This window comes from Rhinoraja longicauda, chromosome 7 (assembly GCF_053455715.1).
Source record: "Rhinoraja longicauda isolate Sanriku21f chromosome 7, sRhiLon1.1, whole genome shotgun sequence".
NCBI classification, from domain to species: domain Eukaryota; kingdom Metazoa; phylum Chordata; class Chondrichthyes; order Rajiformes; family Arhynchobatidae; genus Rhinoraja; species Rhinoraja longicauda.
In genome coordinates this window covers 70,967,192-70,990,241 of record NC_135959.1, presented here as the reverse complement: position 1 = coordinate 70,990,241, position 23,050 = coordinate 70,967,192, and the positions used below count along the sequence as shown (strand labels likewise).

The window sequence follows — 23,050 nt, the reverse complement described above, 5'->3', positions numbered from 1 at the left end:
CTAGTGTGAACGGGTGATCAATGGTCGTCGTGAGCTTGGTGGGCTGAAAGGCCTGTTTCTATGCTGTTTCTATCAATCAATCAATCGATCAATCGATCGACCGACCGACCGACCGACCTACCGACCGACCAACCGACCGACCCACCGACTGACCGACCCACCGACCGATCGATCAATCGATCAATCGATCAATAGATTAATCGATCAATCAATCAATCAATCAATCAAATACACAATCCCAGAATACATTCTGGTTCCACCCTAGCTTAATATAGCAACATCTGCAAATACTCAGACATAAATATTTAATACACTGCTTGAGATATTGTGTGAGCCCATAAGCGTTATGGAAAAATTGCTGTAATGGTCCAAATGGCCCCAGAGTACAATATTCTCGTAGTTTCAAATTATTGGTTTCCTTCAGAACATCTTGGTCATTTCAAGCATCAATGGCTAGAATTGGCACATCTAATTTAGAGCATTGCGCACAGTTCTCGTCACCCCATTACAGGAAGGATGTGAAGGCTTTGAAGAGGGTGCAGAGGGGTTTACTAGAATTCTGTCTGGATTGGGGGATATTAGCTGCAGGGAGAGGTTGGACAGACTTGGATTGTTTTCTCTGGAACGCCGGAGGTTGCAGGGCAAAAAAATTATGGGAGACATAGATAGGGTAGGCAGTCAGCACCTACCAGGATGGAAAATATCAAAGCGAGAGGGGCAAACTAAAAAAGGTATGCGGGGCAATTTTTTTTTTCATGGAGGGTTGTGTGTGCCTAGAATACACTGCAAGTGTCTGGTAGAGGCAAAGTGGTGGAGGCAGATACGATAGTGGCATTTAAGAGACGTTTGGATAGGCACATGAATATGCAGCGAATGGAGGGGTATGAATTATGTGCAGACAGATACAAATTGGTCCTGGCATCATGTTCGGCACAGCCAACTCAATTGGAAAATTTGCAGACGATGCCACCGTTGCGAGCCGGTTATCAAATAATGACGAGACGGAGCACAGGAAGGAGATTGAGAACCTCGTAACCTGGTGCCAACAACCTTTCTCTCAATGTCAGCAAGAGAAAGGAGATAGTGACGGACTTCAGGAAGCGAACCGGTGCACATACCACGGTATACATCGACGGTGCCGAAGTAGGGATGGTTGAAAGCTTCAAGTTCTTCGGAGTAAATATTACAAGCAACTTATCCTGGACCAGCCATATTGAAGTAATGGCTAAGAAAGCACACCAATGCCTCTATTTCCTTAGAAGGCTTAGGAAGTTTGGCATGTCCCCAACACTCTCACCAACTTCTACAGATACGGCGTAGAAAGCATTAAGGTTCACCTGCACCTCCTCCAACCTCATCTACTGTATCCGTCGTTCAAGATGTGGACTCTTGTACATCTGCGAAACCAAACGTAGACTGGCCGATTGTTTCGCTGAACACCTTTGCTAAGTATGCCTGGACCTATCTGATCTCCCGGTTGCCAAACACTTTAATTCTCCTTCCCATTCCCACACTGACCTTTCTAGTCCTCGGTCTCCTCCATTGTCAGAGTGAGGCTAAACTCAAATTGGAGGAACAGCATCGCATATTTCTCTTGGGCAGCTTACAACCCAGTGGTATGATATTGATTTCTCTAACCTCAATTAACCCCTGCATTCCCTCTCTCTCCATCCCTCCCCCACCCAAGTTGCACCAGGTTCCCATTCACACCTAGCACACAGCTAACAATGGCCTGTTTCCTTTATCATTGTTACTTTTTTGCACATCTTTCATTCATTTGTTCTATAACTCTCGACATCATGGTCCATATCTCTCCTTTCCCTTTCCCCTGACTAGTCTGAATAAGGGTCTCGACCCATTCCTTCTCTCCAGAGATGCTGCCTGCCCCGCTGAATTACTCCAGCATTTTGTGTCTATCTTTGGTTTAAACCAGCATCTGCAGTTCATTCCTACACATTAATAGACACTTGGACAGGCACATGGATGGGAAAGGTTGAAGCTCAGGCAATTGGGACCAGTGTAGATGGAGCATCTTGGTCAGCACGGAGGTGTAGAGCCAACAGGCATGTTTCCGTGCTGTATGACTCTAAGACTATGAACTAGAAGGCACTGGTCGAAATAATTAATAGGAACCTGAGGTGCAAATTGGAAGGAGAAGATGGTCGAGGTAGATACAATAACAACAGTTTTTAGATTTTTCTTTTTAGATTTAGAGATACAGCGCAGAAACAGGCCCTTCGGCCCACCGGGTCCGCGTCGCCCAGCGATCCCCGCACATTAACACTATCCTACACCCACTAGGGACAATTTTTACATTTTGCCCAGCCAATTAACCTACAAACCTGTACGTCTTTGGAGTGTGGGAGGAAACCGAAGATCTCGGAGAAAACCCACGCAGGTTACGGGGAGAACGTACAAACTCCGTACAGACAGCATCCGTAGTCAGGATTGAACCTGAGTCTCCGGCGCTGCATTCGCTGTAAGGCAGCAACTCTACCGCTGCGCCACCGTGTCGCCCTTAGATATTTGGAGGAATTTTGGCCAAATGCTGGTAGATGGAGCTAACTTAGAAGGGACTTTATTCCATCACCATGGATGACTTAGACCAGAGCACCTGTTTCTGAACTTTTGTTCTGGGTTAAGACGTGGTCGTAGAGTCAGACGGAAGGAGGAATCACAGAGGGGGAGCAGTGAGAGAAATTCTGTTCATCAGTTTACCAGAAATTCAGTGAGAGAAAGAACTGCTTCTGACATATGACTCCATGACCATCTTTTATTAAAAAATTGTGTGGCCTTCATGGATTTGTAGGGAATTGATGGATGTGAATTATGTGCAGGCAGAAGAGGTTAATTTAACTTGGCCAGTTTAATGCACAGGAATGAAAAAGATTGCAAAAAAGTGATGGATGCTGCCCAGCCCATTACAGTACTGACATCCCCACCACACACTGCCCGGTTCATCATGGATACTGACCTCCCCACTACACACTGCCCGGTCCATTACAGTACTGACTTCACCAGCACACACTGCCCGGTCCATCATGAGTACTGACCTCCCCGTCACACACTAGAGGTTGGAAACGGCCAGAACAAATCAAGGCAGGCAACAGATGACTAAGGAAGCGTGGAACCCATAATGGCCCTTGAGGTTGACTTGTTTGTATTTGTGCATGGATATATCTGATCTGATTGGATAGCATGCAAAACAAAGCTTTTGTCAGTGCACGTGATAATGATAAACCTAAACCTACATCTGTGTAGGAAGGAACTGTCGTTGCTGGCTTAAACCGTAGACACAAAAAGCGGGAGTAACAGGCAGCATCTGTGGAGAGAAGGAATGGGTGATGTTTCTAGTCAATGTGCAGAAGGGTCTCTGCCTGAAATGTCACCCATTCCTTCTCTCCACAGATGCTGCCTGTCCCGCTGAGTTACTCCAGCATTTTGTGTCTAAACCTCCACCTGTTCCTGTGCTGTACTGTTCCGTGTTCTCTGTTGTTTTATGACAAGGGCAGGTTTTACACTCAGCAGTGAATGGGTGGCACCAACATCACATTGTATTTAGAATTGCCTGCAGACTTTCTGTGGCCTAGAGTGCAGGGGTGATCTTATAGAGGTGTACAAAATTCAAAGGTTTCCAAGGTCTTTTATTGTCACATGTACCAATTAAGGTACAGTGACATGCAAATTACCATACAGCCATACGAAAGAAAAAGCAACAAGACGCACAACTACATAAAAGTTAACAAACATCCACCACAGCGGATTCCCCACATTCCTCACTGTGATGGAAGGCAAAAAGTCCAATCAACTTCCTCTTTATTCTCCCGTGGTCGGGGCGGTCGAACCATCCGTCGGGGTGATCGAAGATCCCACAGCCTGCGGTCGAAGCCCCCGCATCGGGGCAGTTGAAGCTCCCGCGTCGGGGCGGTCGAAACTCCAGGGTCGGGGTGGTCGAAACTCCCGTGGCTCGGAGTTCCCGAAGTCGGTCTCTGACCAGAGACTGCGGGCTCCGTGATGTTAGGTCCGCAAGCACCCACAGTTGGAGCTCCGAGGTTGACCCCTGGCAAAGGGATTGCCAGCTCCGCGATGGTAAATCCACAGGCATCAGCAGTGGAGCTCTCAAAATCGGTCTCCAGCAAAGGCCGCCAACTCCTCGATGTTAGGCCGCAGTGCTGACCGAGATATGATACGGATAAAAATCGCAATTTTATCAAGGTATGAGATTGGAAAAAGTTTCCCCCAACTTCCCACCCTCCACATAAAACAAGCTAAAGAACATACATTTAACACATACAATTAAAACACAGCGTACAACAGACACAACAGACAGACTGTTGGCGAGGCAGCCATTGCTGGCGCCACCCGGTGGGCGGCTAGATTCCTAGATTCTAGATTCCTCATGAGGGGAATAGATAGGATGAATGCATAGAATCCTTTACCCAGGGTAGGGGAATCGAGAACCAGAGGACATAGGTTTCAGGTGAGGGCAGAAAGATTTAACAAGAACCTGAGGGGTAACTTTTTTACACAAAGTGTGGTGGGTGTATGGAACGAGCTGCCGGAGGAGGTAGTTGAGGCAGATTCTATCATAATGAGTGAGAGACATTTGGACAGGTACATGGATAGGAAAGGTTTAGAGGGATATGGGCCAAGCACTAGTGTAAATGGGGCATGTTGGTTAGCATGGGCAAGGGGCCAAAGGGTTTATTCTCACTCTGTATGACTCTATAGCCTTTGGCACAAGACCTTGCTGTGATTTGGGAGAGGTTTGGTGAGCTGATCTTTACAGAGGATATGTGAGCTGTTCAGCACGGAACTGATTGATGAAGTGCTCTTTATGGCCCCACAAATTATAAGCAGAGACTATTTTACAGAAAGTCAGCATATTTCTACTGTGTAAAATAACCATATCTCAATAATGGTTATGTGATTATCTCGTGGTTTGACTTTCGCCTGTAATTATCCATAGCTGACTTCAGAGGCACCAGACTCTTTAGACTTTAGGGATACAGCGTGGAAACAGGCCCTTCGGCCCACCAAGTTCATGCCGACCATCGATCACCCCATACACTAACACTATCCTACACACTAGGAACAATTTACAATTTTACCAAAGCCAATTAACCTACAAACCTGCAGGTCTTTGGAGTGTGTGAAGATACTGGAGCACTCGGAGAAAACCCACGTGGTCACAGGGAGAACATACAAACTCTACAAACAGCACCTGTAGTCAGGATCGACCCTGAGTCTCTGCCGCTATAAGGCGGCAATGATCTTCGGATTTCCTCCCACACTCAAAAAAAGTACAGGTGTGTAGGTTAATTGGCTTGGTATAAATGTAAAATAGTTCTGAGTGTGTGTCGGATAGTGTTACTATGTGGGGATCGCAGGTCAGTGCGGACTCGGTGGGCCAAAGGGCCTGTTTCCATGCTCTATCTCTAAACTAAACTAAACTAAACCTCCTCTGGCAACTAGTTCCATATACCCACCACCCTCTGTGTGAAATATGGTGTCCTTCAGATTCCTATCGAATCTTTTCCCTCAATCTTTAAACCAATGCTCTCCAGATCCTGATACTACCATCCTGAAAAAAACTGCATTCACCTTATCTATTCCCCACATGATTTTATACACCTCTATAAGATTAACCCTCAGCCTCCTGCATGCCACTGAATATATTTCTCAATGGTTCAGTGATTTAATGGTTTTTTATTATCATGTGTAGCAAGGTACAGTGATTTTTGTTTGCGTACAGATCAGTAAGATTATTCCCATATATAAGCACAATCCCTAGATTCTAGATTGCTCATGAAGGGAATAGATCCAGTAGATGCACAAAGTCTCTTGCCCATAGTAGGTGAATCCAGGACCAGAGGACATAGGTTTAAGGTGCAGGGGAAAAATTTAATAGGAATCTGAGGGGTAACTTTTTGAGGAGGTAGTTGAGGCATGGACTATCCCAACATTTAATAAACAGTTAGACAGGTACATGGATAGGACAGGTATGGACCAAACGCTGGCAGGTGGGGCTAGTGTAGATCGGACATGTTGGCCGGTGTGGACAAGTTGGGCCGAAGGGCCTGTTTCCATATTGTATCACTCTATGGCTCTACGACAATGAATATTAAGGATAGAATGCATAGGAACGGCTCAATGAGTCCATGTGCAAGAGTTGCCGGTCTCGGTTTGGGGCCATATCACAGTCCCAGCTGCAGTTGGTCATAAAGGTCCGTTGCAGCCCTCCCATCCATCTGATCGTCCTGTGAGCCGTCGTCCCTGTCCTTGCATGGCCCTGTTCAGCCCTCGTTCCCTGGGGTACAGCGCCTCCTGCAGCTGACCTTGAGGGCGCAAAGGTAAGACCCCGCTGGTCCTTCTTACTGGCCCTTTGTCCAGTGTCTGCTGCGGCCGTCGACTCGCTCCACCCTGCCGTTTCCGGTCTTCTTGGCGAACGGGCTGGGCTGGGGCTTCCCTCCCCTGGTTCCACAGCGGACGAGCCAAGTCTGCTGTCGAGGTACGGCCACGGTTTGCCGGAACCTTCTGCCCAACCTCTCCCCCTCTCGCCCGGGGCCGCACATCCAGGCAACATCCCCGTAAATCTTCTCTGCACCCTTTCCTGCTTAACGACATCCTTCCTACAGCATGGTGACCAAAATTGAACACAATGCTCCAAGTGCAGCCTCACTAATGTCCTGCTCAACTGTAACGTTACGTCCCAACTTCTGTACTAAATACTCTGATTGATGAGGGCCAGCATGCCAAAAGCGTCCTTGATCACCCTATTTACCTGTGACACCATTTTTGATGAACTAGGCACCTCAACTCTTAATAATAAATGTTATTTGTCATATGTAGGTTGGCACAGGGTCAACGGCACAATGAAATGTGTTTGACAAGACAACGGGTCACCTCAGCAGTAATATTCCAAGGATAAATAAGATTTTAAAAATGACATTAGTAAGGTAAAAAGACAATATTAAAAATAGGTAAAAAGACAATATTAAAAATAATCAACATATATGATTTGAAATGTGTTTATGAGTTCAGAAGCCTGATGGCCTGATGGTAGAAACTGTTCTTAAGTCTGGTGGTACGCGCAGCCATACTCCTGTATCGTCTGCCTGACGGTAACAAGGAAAACAGCCTGCGTGCTGGGTGGCTGTGGTCCTTGATGATGCTACGTGCCTTCTGCAGGCACCGCCGGTAGAAAATGTCCTGAATGGCCGGGAGACAGTTGCCAGTGATGTGCTGTGCCGTCTTCACCACTCTCTGTAGTGATTTGTGGCTGTGGGCAGAACAGTTCCCGTACCAGACTGTAATGCAGCCTGTCAGCAGGCTCTCGATGGTGCATCTGTAGAAGTTTGTGAGGATGCTGGCGTTCATGCCAAACTTCCTCAGTCTTCTCAGGAAAAAGAGCCGCTGGTGGGCTTTCTTTGTTATTGTGTCCGTGTGCAGTGTCCAGGAAAGGTCCTCAGTGATGTGCACACCGATGACTTAAAGCTGCTGACCCTTTCAACCTCAGCATCACCGATGTGGATGGGGAGGTGTCCACTCCCCTGCTGTCTCCTGTAGTCCACGATCATCTCTTAGATCCCACTGGTCTACAACACTCCACAGAGCCCTGCTATTCACTGTGAAGGTCCTGCCCTGGTTTGACTTCCCAAAATACAGCACCTCACACTTATCTGCATTAGACCTCATTGGCCTTTCTTCGGTCCACACACCATTCTGCTTTAGTTAAACATTTTGTTCAAGATGGCCGCGCCGTTGTGTTTGGCTGCCTGCCACTGTATGTTTCTTTTTTTTTCCTAATCAGATGTGCAGCACTTTGGTCAACGTGGGTTGTTTTTAAATGTGCTATACAAATAAAATTGACTTGACTTGACTTGACTTGCCCAGCTGATCAAGTCACTGCTGTAAATTTTGATAACCATCTTCACTGTCTACTATACCACCTATTTTTGTGTTATCTGCAAACTTACTATCATGCCTTGCATATTCTCACGTAAGTTGTTTATATAGATGTCTAACGGGTGATGAGAACCTTCTTAAAACTGCTGACATACTGTGTCAAATCCAGTGAGTTCCTAGGTGTGGCTGTTAACTTTATCCAATCTCTAAAGTAAAACTCTAAAGCATCTGCAGATCCTTGTGTCTCCACTAGTTGGCTGTATTGTGCTACATGTTTTGCAGGAACGAAAGAATTAACAGGAAATAAATACCCCTTGTCCATAAAGTGCCTTTCTCGGAAGGCTGAAACTGCTCTCTGACCAGTGAAATACTTTATAAGTCACTGTTACAATAGGGGAAATGTTACGACCAATTCACCGGTAACACAGTTCTATGAACAGCTGTGAGATATCGGCCGATTTTTCTTCCGCCTACATTTTCCTGAACCTGTTGATTCTTGGAGACCGAGGACTTTGTTGTCAGGCTTCCACGTATTCTGTATGCTTCCCTCTGTGATCTTCAAGCGGATTAAAGCATTGGATGACAGTATTCGCAAAAATTGCTTTTAACTTGAAGATCTCTGCTGGTGCTAGAACCCTTAAGAACAGAAGAGTCATAGAGCATGGAAACAGGCCCTTCGGCCCAACTCATTCATGCCGACCCATATCCCGCTAAACCATTGCTCTCCATATACCGGTCCAAATGTCTTTTTATTCCTGTAAAAGTACCTGCCTCAACTATCTCCTCTGGCTGCTCATCACATATATCCACCATTCCCTGTGTGAAAATGTTGCCCCTCAGGTTCCTATTAAATATTTCCTGTCTCCCCTTAAACCCGTCTCCTCTGGTTCTTGATTCCCCTCCCCTGGGTAAAAGACCCTGTGCATTCACCCTATCTAATCCCCTCATGATTCTATACAGCTCTATAAGACCACCCCTTATTCTCCTGTGCTCCAAGGAATAAAGTCCCAGCCTGCACACCCTCTCCCTGCAGCCCAGGCCCTTGAGTACTGGCAACATCTTCGTAGAATGATACAACCTGATCTCAGTGTATTAGAGGTTTGAGGGGCGGATTGTGAACTCACCTCCCGTGCCCCCGGAAAGCGCCCTAAAGTTCTGTGACTGAGCGTACGAAGGTGGAGGGATGACAGCTGGAGGCTTCCCGAATACATTCTCCCCTGCCCACTCCCCTGCCCACTAAGAGCACACTCTTACCTGTAAGCCCAGGTAACATCCTGGTGAACCTCTTCGGCGCCCTTTCTGACTTGATGCCGGGCTTTATCCCGCCCTCAACTCTTTTCCAGCTCCCCCCCCCCCCCCCCATCTACAAGGGAAGGGTCCCCAAAACGTTGCCCGTTCATGTTCTCCAGAGATGTTGCCTGGCCTGCTGAGCTAGTTTGGTTTTAGTTTAGTTTAGTTTATTGTCACACGTACTGAGGTGTAGTGACTTTTATAAATGTAATCTAACGGCTGGTTTACCCACTCTTTCTGATCTACTGAGTGGTTTCGGGAGAGTGTCCGTTTGTGGTTCTGAAGGAGAATCAGTTTGTAGCTCTCAACGAGGGTCAAGTTCAGGATCATTTACCTTTGTCTCCACTTTCTGTGGAGATTCTGATCTTACATATGAACGTGGACTAATACCAGAGTATGACAGAGCTGCTTCTTTGTCGTGGGCTTTGTTCTTGAACCAGTTCATCCCTTGCAGGGATCATATAGTTTATGTGCACACTTCTAACACGTCCTCCAATTTCTACCAAGTACCTCCTGGTACCACACACTTCAACTACTGTTTCCACCTCCCATTTGTTTTCTTTGTAAGGGGGGGGGCTGAGAACACGAACCCGACTTATGTTCTTTTTGATTTGCACCATAATAAAGTATCTGATCAGATTGTTTGTGTTCAACCTTAGGGGACAGGTTAGGTAGAACCAAACTCAGTCCAGTTCTGAGCCTTCTTTTCATGAGAAGTTCAGCTGGCCAAAAACCTTGTGGTAGATTGTGGCGTGGTACGATATTTCAGCAAGAAACCAGCCGATCGTTTCTCTCAACACCTTCGCTCTGTCCGCCTTAACCAACCTCAACTCCCACTCCCTGTCTGACCTTTCTGTCATGGGCCTCCTCCAGTGCCATAGTGAGGCCCACCAGAAATTGGAGGAACAGCACCTCATATTTCGCCTGGGCAGCTTGCAGCCCAGCGGTATGAACATTGACTTCTTCAACTTTAGATAGTTCCTCTGTCCCTCTCTTCCCCTCCCCCTTCCCAGTTCTCTCTCTATCTTCCTGTCTCCACCGGGCGGCACGGTAGCGCAGCGGTAGAGTTGCTGCTTTACAGCGAATGCAGCGCCGGAGACTCAGGTTCGATCCTGACTACGGGTGCTGCACTGTAAGGAGTTTGTACGTTCTCCCCGTGACCTGCGTGGGTTTTCTCCGAGATCTTCGGTTTCCTCCCACACTCCAAAGACGTACAGGTATGTAGGTTAATTGGCTGGGTAAATGTAAAAAAAAATTGTCCCTAGTGGGTGTAGGATAGTGTTAATGTACGGGGATCGCTGGGCGGCACAGACTTGATGGGCCGAAAGGGCCTGTTTCCGGCTGTATATATATGATATGATATATCTTTCCTTTGTCCCGCCCCCCTGACATCAGTCTGAAGAAGGGTCTCGACCCGAAGCGTCACCCATTCCTTCTCTCCTGAGATGCTGCCTGACCTGCTGAGTTACTCCAGCATTTTGTGAAACATAGGTACGGGCTGGTGTGTTCAGTAATTTTGATTCTGTTCACTTATCCAGCAGTACACACACAAATTGATCATCCAAAGCTCGATCCAGAAATGTCCCAAAATTGCAGTGTAGGGGCAACTTCTTCAATGAGATAATGTAGTCACCCACAGTCTCTCCGCACCTCTGGTTTCTTATGTGAAATTTGTAACTTTCTGCAAACTCTTTGGGTTTAGGGTTGAAGTGAGCATCAAGTGTTGAAACAACAGTCTCAAATGAAACATTCCTTGCTTTCTCTGGGGCTCGGATGTGGGTGAGAGTTGCATAAACATCAGGACCAATTTCAGTTAAAAGAATGGCCTTTCTGCGTTTCCAGATAGCTTTGTGCTCTTACCTGCAGTTAATCACCATCCTCCATTTTTTCAGCTTCAATAATATTATTTGCACTAAAAAACATTTCCATTCGCTCATATTACGAGGTAAAGGTTTCACGGTTAGAAACATAAAAAATAGGTGCAGGAGTAGGCCATTCGGCCCTTCGAGCCTGCACCGCCATTCAATATGATCATGGCTGATCATCCAACTCAGTATCCTGTACCTGCCTTCTCTCCATACCCCCTGATCCCTTTAGCCACAAGGGCCACATCTAACTCCCTCTTAAATATAGCCAATGAACTGGCCTCATCTACCCTCTGTGGCAGAGAATTCCACAGATTCACCACTCTGTGTGAAAAAAAACGTTCTCATCTCGGTCCTAAAAGACTTCCCCCTTATCCTTAAACTGTGACCCCTTGTTCTGGACTTCCCCAACATCGGGAACAATCTTCCTGCATCTAGCCTGTCCAACCCCTTAAGAAATTTGTAAGTTTGTGTCAAAAGTCTTGTCAAAAGTCCCGAATGGGCCGATGTATCCCATGGATGCCATCTTGCCATGTAGACACAACACAAAGATAGCCTGACAATCTCTAGATGATTCATGCAGCTACTGTTTTAAACTGCAGTCCATGCATATCAGGATCTGGCGGAAGTGGCGGCGCCTAACGGCTGCGGCTCGCTAGCAGTCTGTTCGTCTTTTTTCCTTTTTTTTTGTTGTGTGTCGGTGTTGGGATGGTTTTTGTATTTTTTTTGGTTGTGTATGTGTGGGGGGTGGTGGTGTGGGTGGTGTGGGTGGGGGGGTGGTGGGGGAAACTTTTCTCTTCCTCACGGCGCGGGATGTGGCTCGGCCGCGGGGCCTAACATCGCCCGGTGCGGCTTGGCCGCGGGACTTAACAGTGCCCGGTGCGGCTCGGCCGCGGGACTTTTCATCGCCCGGTGCGGCTTGGCCGCGGGACTTTACATCGCTGGTGCGGCTCGGCCGCTGGACTTAACAGTGCCCGGTGCAGCTCGGCTGCGGGGCCTAACATCGCCCGGTGCGGCTCGGCCGCGGGACTTTACATCGCCCGGTGCAGCTCGGCCGCGGGACTTTTCATCGCTGGTGCGGCTTGGCCGCGGGACTTAACATCGCCCGGTGCGGCTCGGCTGTGGGGCTTTACATCGCTGGTGCGGCTCGGCCGCGGGACTTTTCATCGCTGGTGCGGCTCGGCTGCGGGACTTAACATCGCCCGGTGCAGCTCGGCCACGGGACTTAGCTGCGCAAGGCTTGGTCACGGGGCCTTACATCGCCCGGTTCGGCCGCGAGACATTTCAGGGCCCGGTGCGACTCGGCCGCGGGGACATCCATCCCCTTGCGGAGACTGTGCGGGTCGGTCGGGGACGAGCTGTCTGTCCGTGGGCGTGGGAAAGAGTGGAAGTTTTGTTGTCTCCATCACAGTGAGGGGGTGTTTGGAGTCACTGTGATGGACGTTTGTGTTGGGGTTATGTGTCTTGTGTTCTTTATTGTATGACTGCTATGTAGTTTCGTTCGGTACCTTGGTACCGAATGACAAATAAAGCTCTGTTATACTGTTATACTGTTATCTGCAGCCTATTGTATCTAGTTCACAAACAACAGATCTGGATACAATAGGCTGCAGCTCCCTATTCGGCGCTTAAAATGTTAAACAATGCTGGACATTGCGAAACCGTCCTGCACCGAATTTAAATGTTAAGTTCACAAACTCTATCCCATCTACATCATTTGTAAGATATTACGGTCGTGGCATGTAGACAGAAAGAAAGACAGGTTTCAGTCAAGCGGTTGCCAGTGAGGGTCCTCTTTATTTTACGAAGGTACACTGTGCATACTCACACACATAATCACGAGACTGATAAGATAATGAATATATCACTCGACTCAAATCACACCATTTGGTACTCAATTCTTAAAGGCACAATTACTATTATATACACGACAAGCAATGTAGGATGAAATTAAGAGTGCAGCTTTTTGGGAACATACTGTGCGAGATATTGTCCATTCCCTCCACAGATGCTGCCTGACCCACCAAATTCCTCCAGCACTATGTGTTTTGCTCTAGATTGCAGCATCTGCAGTTGCTTGTGTCTCCATTCTTGAGAATTCTCCTTAACCCAAACAGTTAATTTAGTTTCGTTTATTGTCACGTGTACCGAGGTACAGTAAAAAGCTTTTGTTGCGGAAAGACTAGACGTGATTACAATGGAGCCATCCACAGTGTACAGATACAGGAGAAAGGGAATAGCGTTTAGACAATAGACAATAGACAATAGACGCAGGAGTAGGCCATTCAGCCCTTCGAGCCAGCACCGCCATTCAATGCGATCATGGCTGATCACTCTCAATCAGTACCCCGTTCCTGCCTTCTCCCCATACCCCCTCACTCTGCTATCCTTAAGAGCTCTATCCAGCTCTCTCTTGAAAGCATCCAACGAACTGGCCTCCACTGCCTTCTGAGGTGGAGAATTCCACACCTTCACCACTCTCTGACTGAAAAAGTTCTTCCTCATCTCCGTTCTAAATGGCCTACCCCTTATTCTTAAACTGTGGCTCCTTGTTCTGGACTCCCCCAACATTGGGAACATGTTTCCTGCCTCTAATGTGTCCAATCCCCTAATTATCTTATATGTTTCAATAAGATCCCCCCTCATCCTTCTAAATTCCAGTGTATACAAGCCTAATTGCTCCAGCCTTTCAACATACGACAGTCCCGCCATTCCGGGAATTAACCTAGTGAACCTCCGCTGCACGCCCTCAATAGCAAGAATATCCTTCCTCAAATTTGGAGACCAAAACTGCACACAGTACTCCAGGTGCGGTCTCACCAGGACCCGGTACAACTGTAGAAGGACCTCTTTGCTCCTATACTCAACTCCTCTTGTTATGAAGGCCAACATTCCATTGGCTTTCTTCACTGCCTGCTGTACCTGCATGCTTCCTTTCAGTGACTGATGCACTAGGACACCCAGATCTCGTTGAACATCCCCTCTTCCTAACTTGACACCATTCAGATAATAATCTGCCTTTCTATTCTTACTTCCAAAGTGAATAACCTCACACTTATCTACATTAAACTGCATCTGCCATGTATCCGCCCACTCACACAACCTGTCCAAGTCACCCTGCAGCCTTATTGCATCTTCCTCACAATTCACACTACCCCCCAAGATAAACTTCAGTAAAGTCAGATTAAAGGTTGTCCGATGGTCTCCAATGAGGTAGATGGTAGCTCAGGACCACTCTCTAGTTCTTGATAGGATGGTTTGAAAATTGGAAAGGTGGCCACGACCCGAGATCTCACATGGCAGAAGATGCTGCAGAGGCGGGCTGTTCCATAAGAAAAAGCATATCATGGGAGAAGCATATTAAATCTCGTTTTGCCATTCTCAGTAATAAACCTCATATTACCCCAAATTTAGCCTGAGACTCTTTCGTCTGGAGATACAGCATGGAAACAGCCCCTTCAGCCCACCGGATCCACGCCGACCAGCGATCCCCACACATCAACACTATCCTACACACACTAGGGACAATTTACATTTATCGCAAGCCAATTAACCTACAAACCTGTACGTCTTTGGAGAGTGTATAATATCTGCTCACTAATTCACAATGGCCAAATTTAAAATTACAAATGCTTTATTGATGCTTTGAGGATTCCACATTATAACCCTGCTCATTATTCACTCGGAGCTATTTATATTCTGTATATGTTAATTTACTTTTGTTTAGTTTAGTTGAGAGACAGCGCAGAAACAGGCCCTTCGGCCCACTGAGTCCACACTAACCAGCCATCCCCGCACATTAACACTATCCTACATACACGAAGGGCAATTTTATATTTATACCAAGCCAATTTAACTTACAAACCATGTGGGCGGAAATCAAAGATCTCGGAGAAAACCCACGCGGTCACGGGGAGAACGGACAGACTCCGTTCAGACAGCACCCGTGGTCTCTGGCGCTGTAAGGCAGCAACTCTACCGCTGTGCCACCGTGCTGCCCCTCTCTTGGACTGATGATGATATATTTTTGAAAGATTTTGTTACTTCTGACGAGGTTTGAAATGCTACTGATGGCTTTAGAAAGGACACTCAGTAACCCAGCTGATGGAAGGATCATCCAGAAGCCTGAAGGGGAAGAAACTGAGACCTGTGTACCTTTTTGATAGACACAAAAAGCTGGCGTAACTCAGCGGGACAGGCAGCATCTCTGGAGAGAAGGAACGAGTGACGTTTCGGGTTGAGACCCTTAGGGTCTCCAGAGACGCTGACTGTTCCGCTGAATTACTCCAGCTTTCTGAGTCTATCTTCGGTTTAAACCAGCATCTGCAGTTCCTTCTTATACAATACTGGTTGCTCAGATGTGGGAAGGATGGAGACACAAAGAACTGCAGATGCTGGAAAAACAGAGAGCATAATCAGACCCGTCTCACCCTGCCCACTCCCTCTTCCCCCCTCTCCCTTCAGGCAAGAGGTACAGAAGTGTGAAAACGCACACCTCCTGATTCATGGACAGTTTCTTCCCAGCTGTTATCAGGCAACTGAACCATCTTATCAGTCTCGTGAGTATGCACAGTGTACTTTTGTAAAATAAAGAAGACCCACACTGGCAATGGCTTGACTGAAAACCTGTCTGTGTTTCAGTCGACTTGCCACTCCCATAATATCTTACACTGTCCTTATTCTTCAGCACCCAAAATAGACAGTAAGGATCTAGAAGGCAGAGCCATGACTGGAAGGTGTCAAGAATGTTTAATTGTTCTGAAGTCACACAGCATGGAAATAGGCCCTTCGGCCCACCAAAACTGCACCGACCAGCGATCCCCGCACATTAACACTATCCTGCACACACAAGGGACAATTTTTACATTTACCATGCCAATTAACCTACATACCTGTACGTCTTTGGAGTGTGGGAGGAAACCAAAGACCTCGGAGAAAGCCCACGCAGGTCACGGGGAGACATGGGGAGAACGTACAAACTCCGTACAGACAGCACCCGCAGTCGGGATTGAACCTGGGTCTCCGGCGCTGCATTCGCTGTAAGGCAGCAACTCTACCGCTGCGCCACCGTGACCGCCCTAAACTCTACTGTTCTATAAATAAGAATACAACAAATTAATAACTGTAATAATAAGTAACCAGGTGTCTTTTAAATGTTGTAGTACTTGCCTCGACTACTTCCTCTGTGTGGAAAAAGCTGTCCCTCAGGTTCCTATTATATCTTTCCCCTCTCACCTTAAAACTGTGTCCTCTGGTTCTTGATTCCCCTAGAGGGCAATGTGAAAACTTTAATATTGACCTGCATCACAATCGAAATAAATATTAAAATCAGAGCAAATCCAAAAATTAATATAGTTAGTAGCCAAGAGTTTACACAATGGAAATAAAGGCACTGCCAAAACGACAACTTCAATGTGCTACAGGGAATTAAATATAAAATTATTGTTAACTGTTGATTTCCCGAAATCCAGATCAGTAAATGAAAATGTAGTCATTTTCTTGCTGAATTGGGCACGTGATACCATTGAAGAGACTTGTTGTCCATAGAATTTTGTAAAAATGAATTCTGAAATGAAATGCTACTTGATGTTGAATTCTCCAACGTGGCATACTATCCCCTCCCACCCACTCTTTCCCCAGCCCCTCTCCCCCACACTCCCCTATTCTCCCACCAGCCATTAAAATCACCCCAGTCACTCTGCTCCTTTCCCCTCCTCTGTACGCACATCTCCCATCCTTGAGTCCCCCATTTCCCTTTTACCCCCCCCTCTTTCCCCTCCCTCCATCCCGTCTCACCCACATTCCTCCCTCCACCTTTACATTTCACTCCTCCTCTTCTCTCCTGACACCCTTTTGGCTGCTTTTCACCTCCAGTCTTTCTCACTTACTCCACCCATCTGCCAAAGACCTCCCCCCTCCCCTCACTTGTATCCACCTATCACTTGCCAGGCTTTGTCTCACCCCCACCTCTCTTTTCAAGCTTCCTCCTCCCCGCTTCACTCCACCAGCCTGAAGAAGGGTCCCGACCCGAAACGTCGTTTGTCCATTCCCTCCACAGATGCTGCCTGACCCACTGGGTTCCTCCAGCACTTGGTGTTTTGTTCAAGATTCCAGCATCTGCAGTTCCTTGTGTCCCCATTGAATTCTGGTGATCAGTCAGGACTTATTCAATTGTTGAAATTGCTCCTGCTCATATTTTCAATCTTTCTACGTTTAGCCTTTCCAACTCTGTCAACGTACTTGGAATGAATAAAATAACATGTTTATTCACAATGCCTCCAGGGCACTTAGAGTAAATATTTCATTTCCCATGACATCCAAAATCCAAGAACGTGGAACAGAGAACAGTACAACAGAGGAACAGGCACTTTGGCCCACATGTCCGTGCCCAACATGATGTCAAGATAAACTACTCACGTCTGCCTGTACATTATCCATACCCCTCCATTCCCTGCTTTTCCATGTGCCAATCTAAAACCCTTTTAAACGCCACTATCTGTCTCCACCACTATCCCTGGCTCCACCACTATCCCAAGTTTTTTTACACAGAGGGTGGGGGCACCTGGAACACGTGTTCCACACATCTCACACATCTCTTTAAAACATTGTCCCTATCACCTTAAAGCTCTGCCTTCTAATCACAGTCATGCAGCTTGGAAACAGGCCATTCGGTCCAACTCATCCATGCCAACCAAGGTGCACCATCTAAGCTAGTCCCGTGCCCGCATTTGGCCCGAACCCCTTGAAACCTTTCCTGTCCACGTACCTGTCTAAAAGTCATTTAAAAGTTGTTTTGGCACCTGTCTCAACTATCTCCTCTGGCAGCTCGTTCCATATAGCCCACACTATCTGTGTGGAAAAAATTGCCCCTCATGTTCCTTTTAAATCTTTCCCCTCTCACCTTAAACGATGTCCTCTGGATCTTGATTCCCCTATTTTGGGTAAAAGGCTTTATACATTCACCCTATCTATTCCTCTCATGATCTTTTCACGATCACCCCTCAGCCTCCTGTGTTCCAAGGAATTAAGTCCTATCCTGACCTACTGTAGCTCAGTGTCTCGAGTCCTGGCAACATCCTCAGATATCTTCTCTCAGCCTTTGCAATTTCCATCCTGGGTAAAAGGCTCTGACTGCCTACCTTATCTATGCCTTTCATAATTTCATATGTTTGAATCAGGTCCCCTCTCAAACTCCAATGTTCTAGAGGAAACAATAGACAATAGACAATAGACAATAGGTGCAGGAGGAGGCCATTCGGCCCTTCGAGCCAGCACCATCATTCAATGTGATCATGGCTGATCATTCTCAATCAGTACCCCATTCCTGCCTTCTCCCCATACCCCCTGACTCCGCTATCCTTAAGAGCTCTATCCAGCTCTCTCTTGAATGCATTCAGAGAATTGGCCTCCACTGCCTTCTGAGGCAGAGAATTCCACAGATTCACAACTCTCTGACTGAAAAGGTTTTTCCTCATCTCAGTTCTAAATGGCCTACCCCTTATTCTTAAACTGTGTGGCCCCTTGTTCTGGACTTCCCCCAACATTGGGAACATGTTTCCTGCCTCTAACGTGTCCGACCCCTTAATAATCTTATACGTTTTGATAAGATCCCCTCTCATCCTTCTAAATTCCAGTGTATACAAGCCTAGTCGCTCCAGTTTTTCAACATATGACAGTCCCGCGATTCCGGGAATTAACCTAGTAAACCTACGCTGCACGCCCTCAATAGCAAGAATATCCTTCCAAGGAACAACCCAAGTTTGGCAAAACTCTCCTTGCAGCTAATACCCTCCCAGGAATATTAGACCATTTTTGAAAATCTGAGTGGTAGCAATGCCGACCTCTACTACTTTAATTTTAAAACGGAGGTTCTTTGTGGAATTATTCTAAGTCTGCTGGGTCCATGACGTTTATTTCTTGGAAAGATTCAGGTAGACCTTATCCCTTCTGAATTCATATTGGCTAATTTCCTTTAGGTTTCTTCATTATTGAAAATGCAATCTGCTCGCTGTCAAAAATGGTGCCAAAACAGATGTTAAAAACAAGCAGAGAACGGGAGTAAAAGGACAAAAAATATATATTTAACAAAACTGCCAACTTGATCGGGGAAAATACATTCAAAATCCAATCTGTCAGAGCAACTGGGGTCAAAGAAAAATAGTTTGAGAAAAATGTGGTATGTAATATGAGGTTAGTTTACTTTAGAGATGCAACATGGAAACCCTTTGGCCCTCTGCGTCCAGGCCGACCAGCGATCCCCGTTCACATTAGTCCTGTGTTATCCCACTTTCACATCCACTCCCTGCACACCAGGGGCAATATACAGAGGCCAATTAACCTACAAACCCGCACGTCTTTGCAATGTGGGAGGAAACCAGAGCACCCAGAGGAAACCCACGTGGTCACGGGAAGAACGTTCAAACTCCACAGAGACAGCAACCGAGGTCAGGATTGAACCCGGGTCTCTGCCGCTGTGAGGCACCAGCTCTACCAGCTGCGCCACCGTGCCTCACTCCTTGTGTTTATCAACTTGAAAAAGCCTTCACAGATCTGGGGAAAATATTGTTAGTATTGTAGCGACCATAGAGAATGGTCCAGGTCGTCGAACCCTCGGATTGGCCAGCGAGGTCACGTGGGAACGCGACCATGAGGATTGGTCCAGCAAACGACATCGCTGATTGGCCAGCGATGTCAGGTGCGCGTTTGGCGCCCGATTTAGCCAGTTCGGCGAAGTCTTCAAGGAAGACAGTAAGTTTATATTGGTTGTCCTGTAACTTGTTGTTTTGATTCTGTATTCGTGTATTGCGGCTGCAATAAACTTCGTCTACAACTAGCAAGTTTCGGACTCGCCATATTGGTGACCCCGAACGTGATCTGGACGATCACCAACTGAGCAGGAACCCGAAGCCTCGTTGACGATGACCGAGCAGGGCACACCGGAGTCAAGCGCGGCAGGCGTTCATCTTCCGTTATTTTGGACGTACGCACCGCAAGCTTGGTTTATCCACGCCGAGGCTCAATTCCACATAAAGAAGGTGTCGGACGATTCCACGAAGTACTTCTACCTCGTCAGCGCTCTATCGCCGGACACAACCAAGCGCATGATGCGGTTTATCATAAATTCACCTGCGGAAGACAAATACGAAACCATGAAGAAGGCATTACTGCGAACCTTCGGGTTAAATAAGCATGGTGGTGCGGCAAAACTTCTGCACCTACCGGAGCTTGGAGACCAACTGCCTTCCGTCCGCATGGCTGAAATGATGGTGCTAGCCGGTGAGCATACGGATTGCCCGATGTTTGAACAGGCATTCCGCGAGAAACTTCCCGAGGATGTCCGACTGCTGCTTACGGATTGTTCTTTTAAGGACCCCGAAGCATATGCAGCGAAAGCGGACGCCCTCATAGCGGGAAAAAACAAGGCAAGTGATTCCATCAACAAAGTCTCGACATCGGTGACCACGCCACAGCGACGGAAAGATGGCGCCACGTCTCCCGCCAATTCCCCGAAAGCCCGCCAAAAAGATCCGCACAAGCGCGGCTGGTGCTATTATCACCTACGATGGGGTAACGAATCCCGCAACTGTCGTTTGCCTTGTACCTTCGCGGGAAATGCCTCGGCCGATCGTACATAGGGGCAGTTACGATTGGCCAGAACCGGCGCCTCTATGTCCATGATCGATTCACGGACACAGAATTTTTGGTAGACACCGGAGCCATCGTCAGCATAGTGCCGCCGACCGACCTCGAAACCAGATCGGGTAAGACAGGTCCCACCCTCATCGCGGTTAACGGCAGCCCAATTCGCACTTTCGGCACACGGAAGATGACCCTTGCTTTAGGCCTCCGCACGTACGAATGGCCATTCATCATAGCCGACGTCAAACAAGCGATCCTGGGCGCAGATTTTCTCTGGGCTTTTTCACTGGTTCCTGATGTCCGCGGTAACGACCTCCGACCCGCTGCTGAAGACGAGCACATCGCTCCGGCAATCGCCTCCTCGCCCAGCCCTACTGTCCAGGCCGTCGTCGCGGCCCCCGACTCGTATGCTGCGATTCTGGCAGAGTTCCCAGAGCTGCTCGTCCAACGTTTTGACGCACCTTCAGCTAAGCACGGTGTGGTCCATCACATCCGCACTGAAGGCCCTCCCGTTTTCGCTCGGGCCAGGAGACTACCGCCAGACAAACTGGTGGTGGCACGGGCGGAGTTCAGGAAGATGGAGGAAATGGGAATTGTTCGTCAGTCTGACAGCCCGTGGGCCTCGCCGTTACACATGGTCTCCAAGGCATCTGGGGGGTGGAGGCCATGTGGCGATTATCGGCGTCTCAATGCTGTCACCACGGCTGATCGCTACCCCATACCGCACCTACAGGACTTTTCATCTGGACTGGAAGGAGCGGTGGTGTTTTCCAAAATCGATTTGGTGCGAGGATACCATCAGATTCCGGTGCGACCGGAGGACATACAAAAAACTGCAACTATTACTCCGTTCGGGTTGTTTGAATGGTTGCGTATGCCTTTCGGTTTAAAGAACGCGGCACAGGCTTTCCAGCGACTGATGGACCGCGTGGGCAGGGGTTTACCCTTTGTGTTTATTTATTTAGACGACATCCTGGTAGCCAGCCCCTCAGTGCAAGAACACCAGGCCCATTTGCGGACCGTGTTCCAGCGGCTCCAAGACCACGGGCTCATTATTCAACCCTCCAAATGTCAATTCGGCCTGCCTGCTCTCGATTTTCTAGGTCACAGAATTACCCCTGCCGGCGCTGTCCCTTTGCCAGAGAAGGTGGAGGCTATCCGGGCTTTCCCCAGGCCTACCACAGTAAAAGGGCTGCAGGAGTTCGTAGGCATGGTTAATTTCTACCATAGATTCGTTCCGGCAGCGGCGCGAGTCCTGCGCCCACTTTTCCAATGCCTTGCAGGTAATCCGGTAGAGTTGTTGTGGTCCCCGACCGCAGAGTCGGCTTTTACGGCAGCTAAGGCAGCCTTGGCAGACGCCACCATGCTGGTCCATCCGAGCCCCTCCGCCCCCACGGCCCTGACGGTTGACGCCTCTGACGTGGCGGTGGGCGGGGTTCTGGAGCAGCAGGTTGGTGGCCGTTGGCAACCTTTAGCGTTTTTCAGCCGGCAACTAAATTCGGCCGAGCTGAAATATAGCGCATTTGACCGAGAGCTTCTAGCTCTCCATTTAGCTGTCCGTCATTTCAGGTATTTCCTCGAGGGCCGCCCATTTGTGGCATTTACGGACCACAAGCCATTAACATTTGCTTTTTTGAAATTGTCTGACCCATGGTCGGCCCGCCAGCAGCGGCACCTGACTGCTATCTCAGAATTTACCACAGATGTCCGTCATATCGTGGGTAAGCTGAATGCCGTTGCTGACGCCCTGTCTAGACCTGCTTTTCCCCCTATTTCGGCGGTGGACTGCGAAGTGGATCCCCAGGAGCTCGCGGAGGCACAGCTCCTGGCGGATACCGTTTCGACGTACCAGTCCACCACTTCGGGATTGAAGTTGGCCCAGGTAGCTTGTGGGTCGGAGGGCACGAAAGTCTGGTGCGATGTTTCTCTTCCTCGCCCCAGGCCGGTAGTACCGCCCTCCCTTCAGCGCCGGGTTTTCGATGCCATTCATGGGCTGGCACACCCGTCCATCCGCTCCACCTCTGCCTTGGTGGCAGCGAGGTTTGTCTGGCATGGCCTGCGGAAACAGGTAGCGGGATGGGCACGTTCCTGCGTGCCCTGTCAGACCGCTAAGGTCCAGCGCCACGTCCAGCCCCCCGTACAGGATTTCGAAGTCCCGGCTTTTCGTTTTTTCCACATCCACGTGGATTTGGTCGGGCCTTTGCCTTCCTCCCGGGGCTACACCCACCTCCTCACGGTGGTGGATCGGTTCACCCGGTGGCCAGAGGCTTTCCCATTGTGTGATATCTCGTCAGCGTCTTGTGCTAGGACTTTGGCCCTTCACTGGGTAGCTCGTTTCGGGGTCCCGG

The 23,050-nt window shown here is 48.2% G+C and overlaps 1 protein-coding gene across 1 annotated transcript in view; it reads left to right on the top strand.

The window, feature by feature from the left end:
- LOC144595645 (scavenger receptor cysteine-rich domain-containing protein DMBT1-like) overlaps window positions 1-23,050 on the top strand; it is a 100,920-nt gene that overhangs the window by 28,616 nt on the left and 49,254 nt on the right. The window contains exons 3-4 of the mRNA XM_078403221.1: window positions 1,068-1,176; window positions 6,394-6,511. Of these exons, the coding sequence (XP_078259347.1) occupies window positions 1,068-1,176; window positions 6,394-6,511 (227 nt within the window). The remainder of the gene's footprint in view (window positions 1-1,067; window positions 1,177-6,393; window positions 6,512-23,050) is intronic.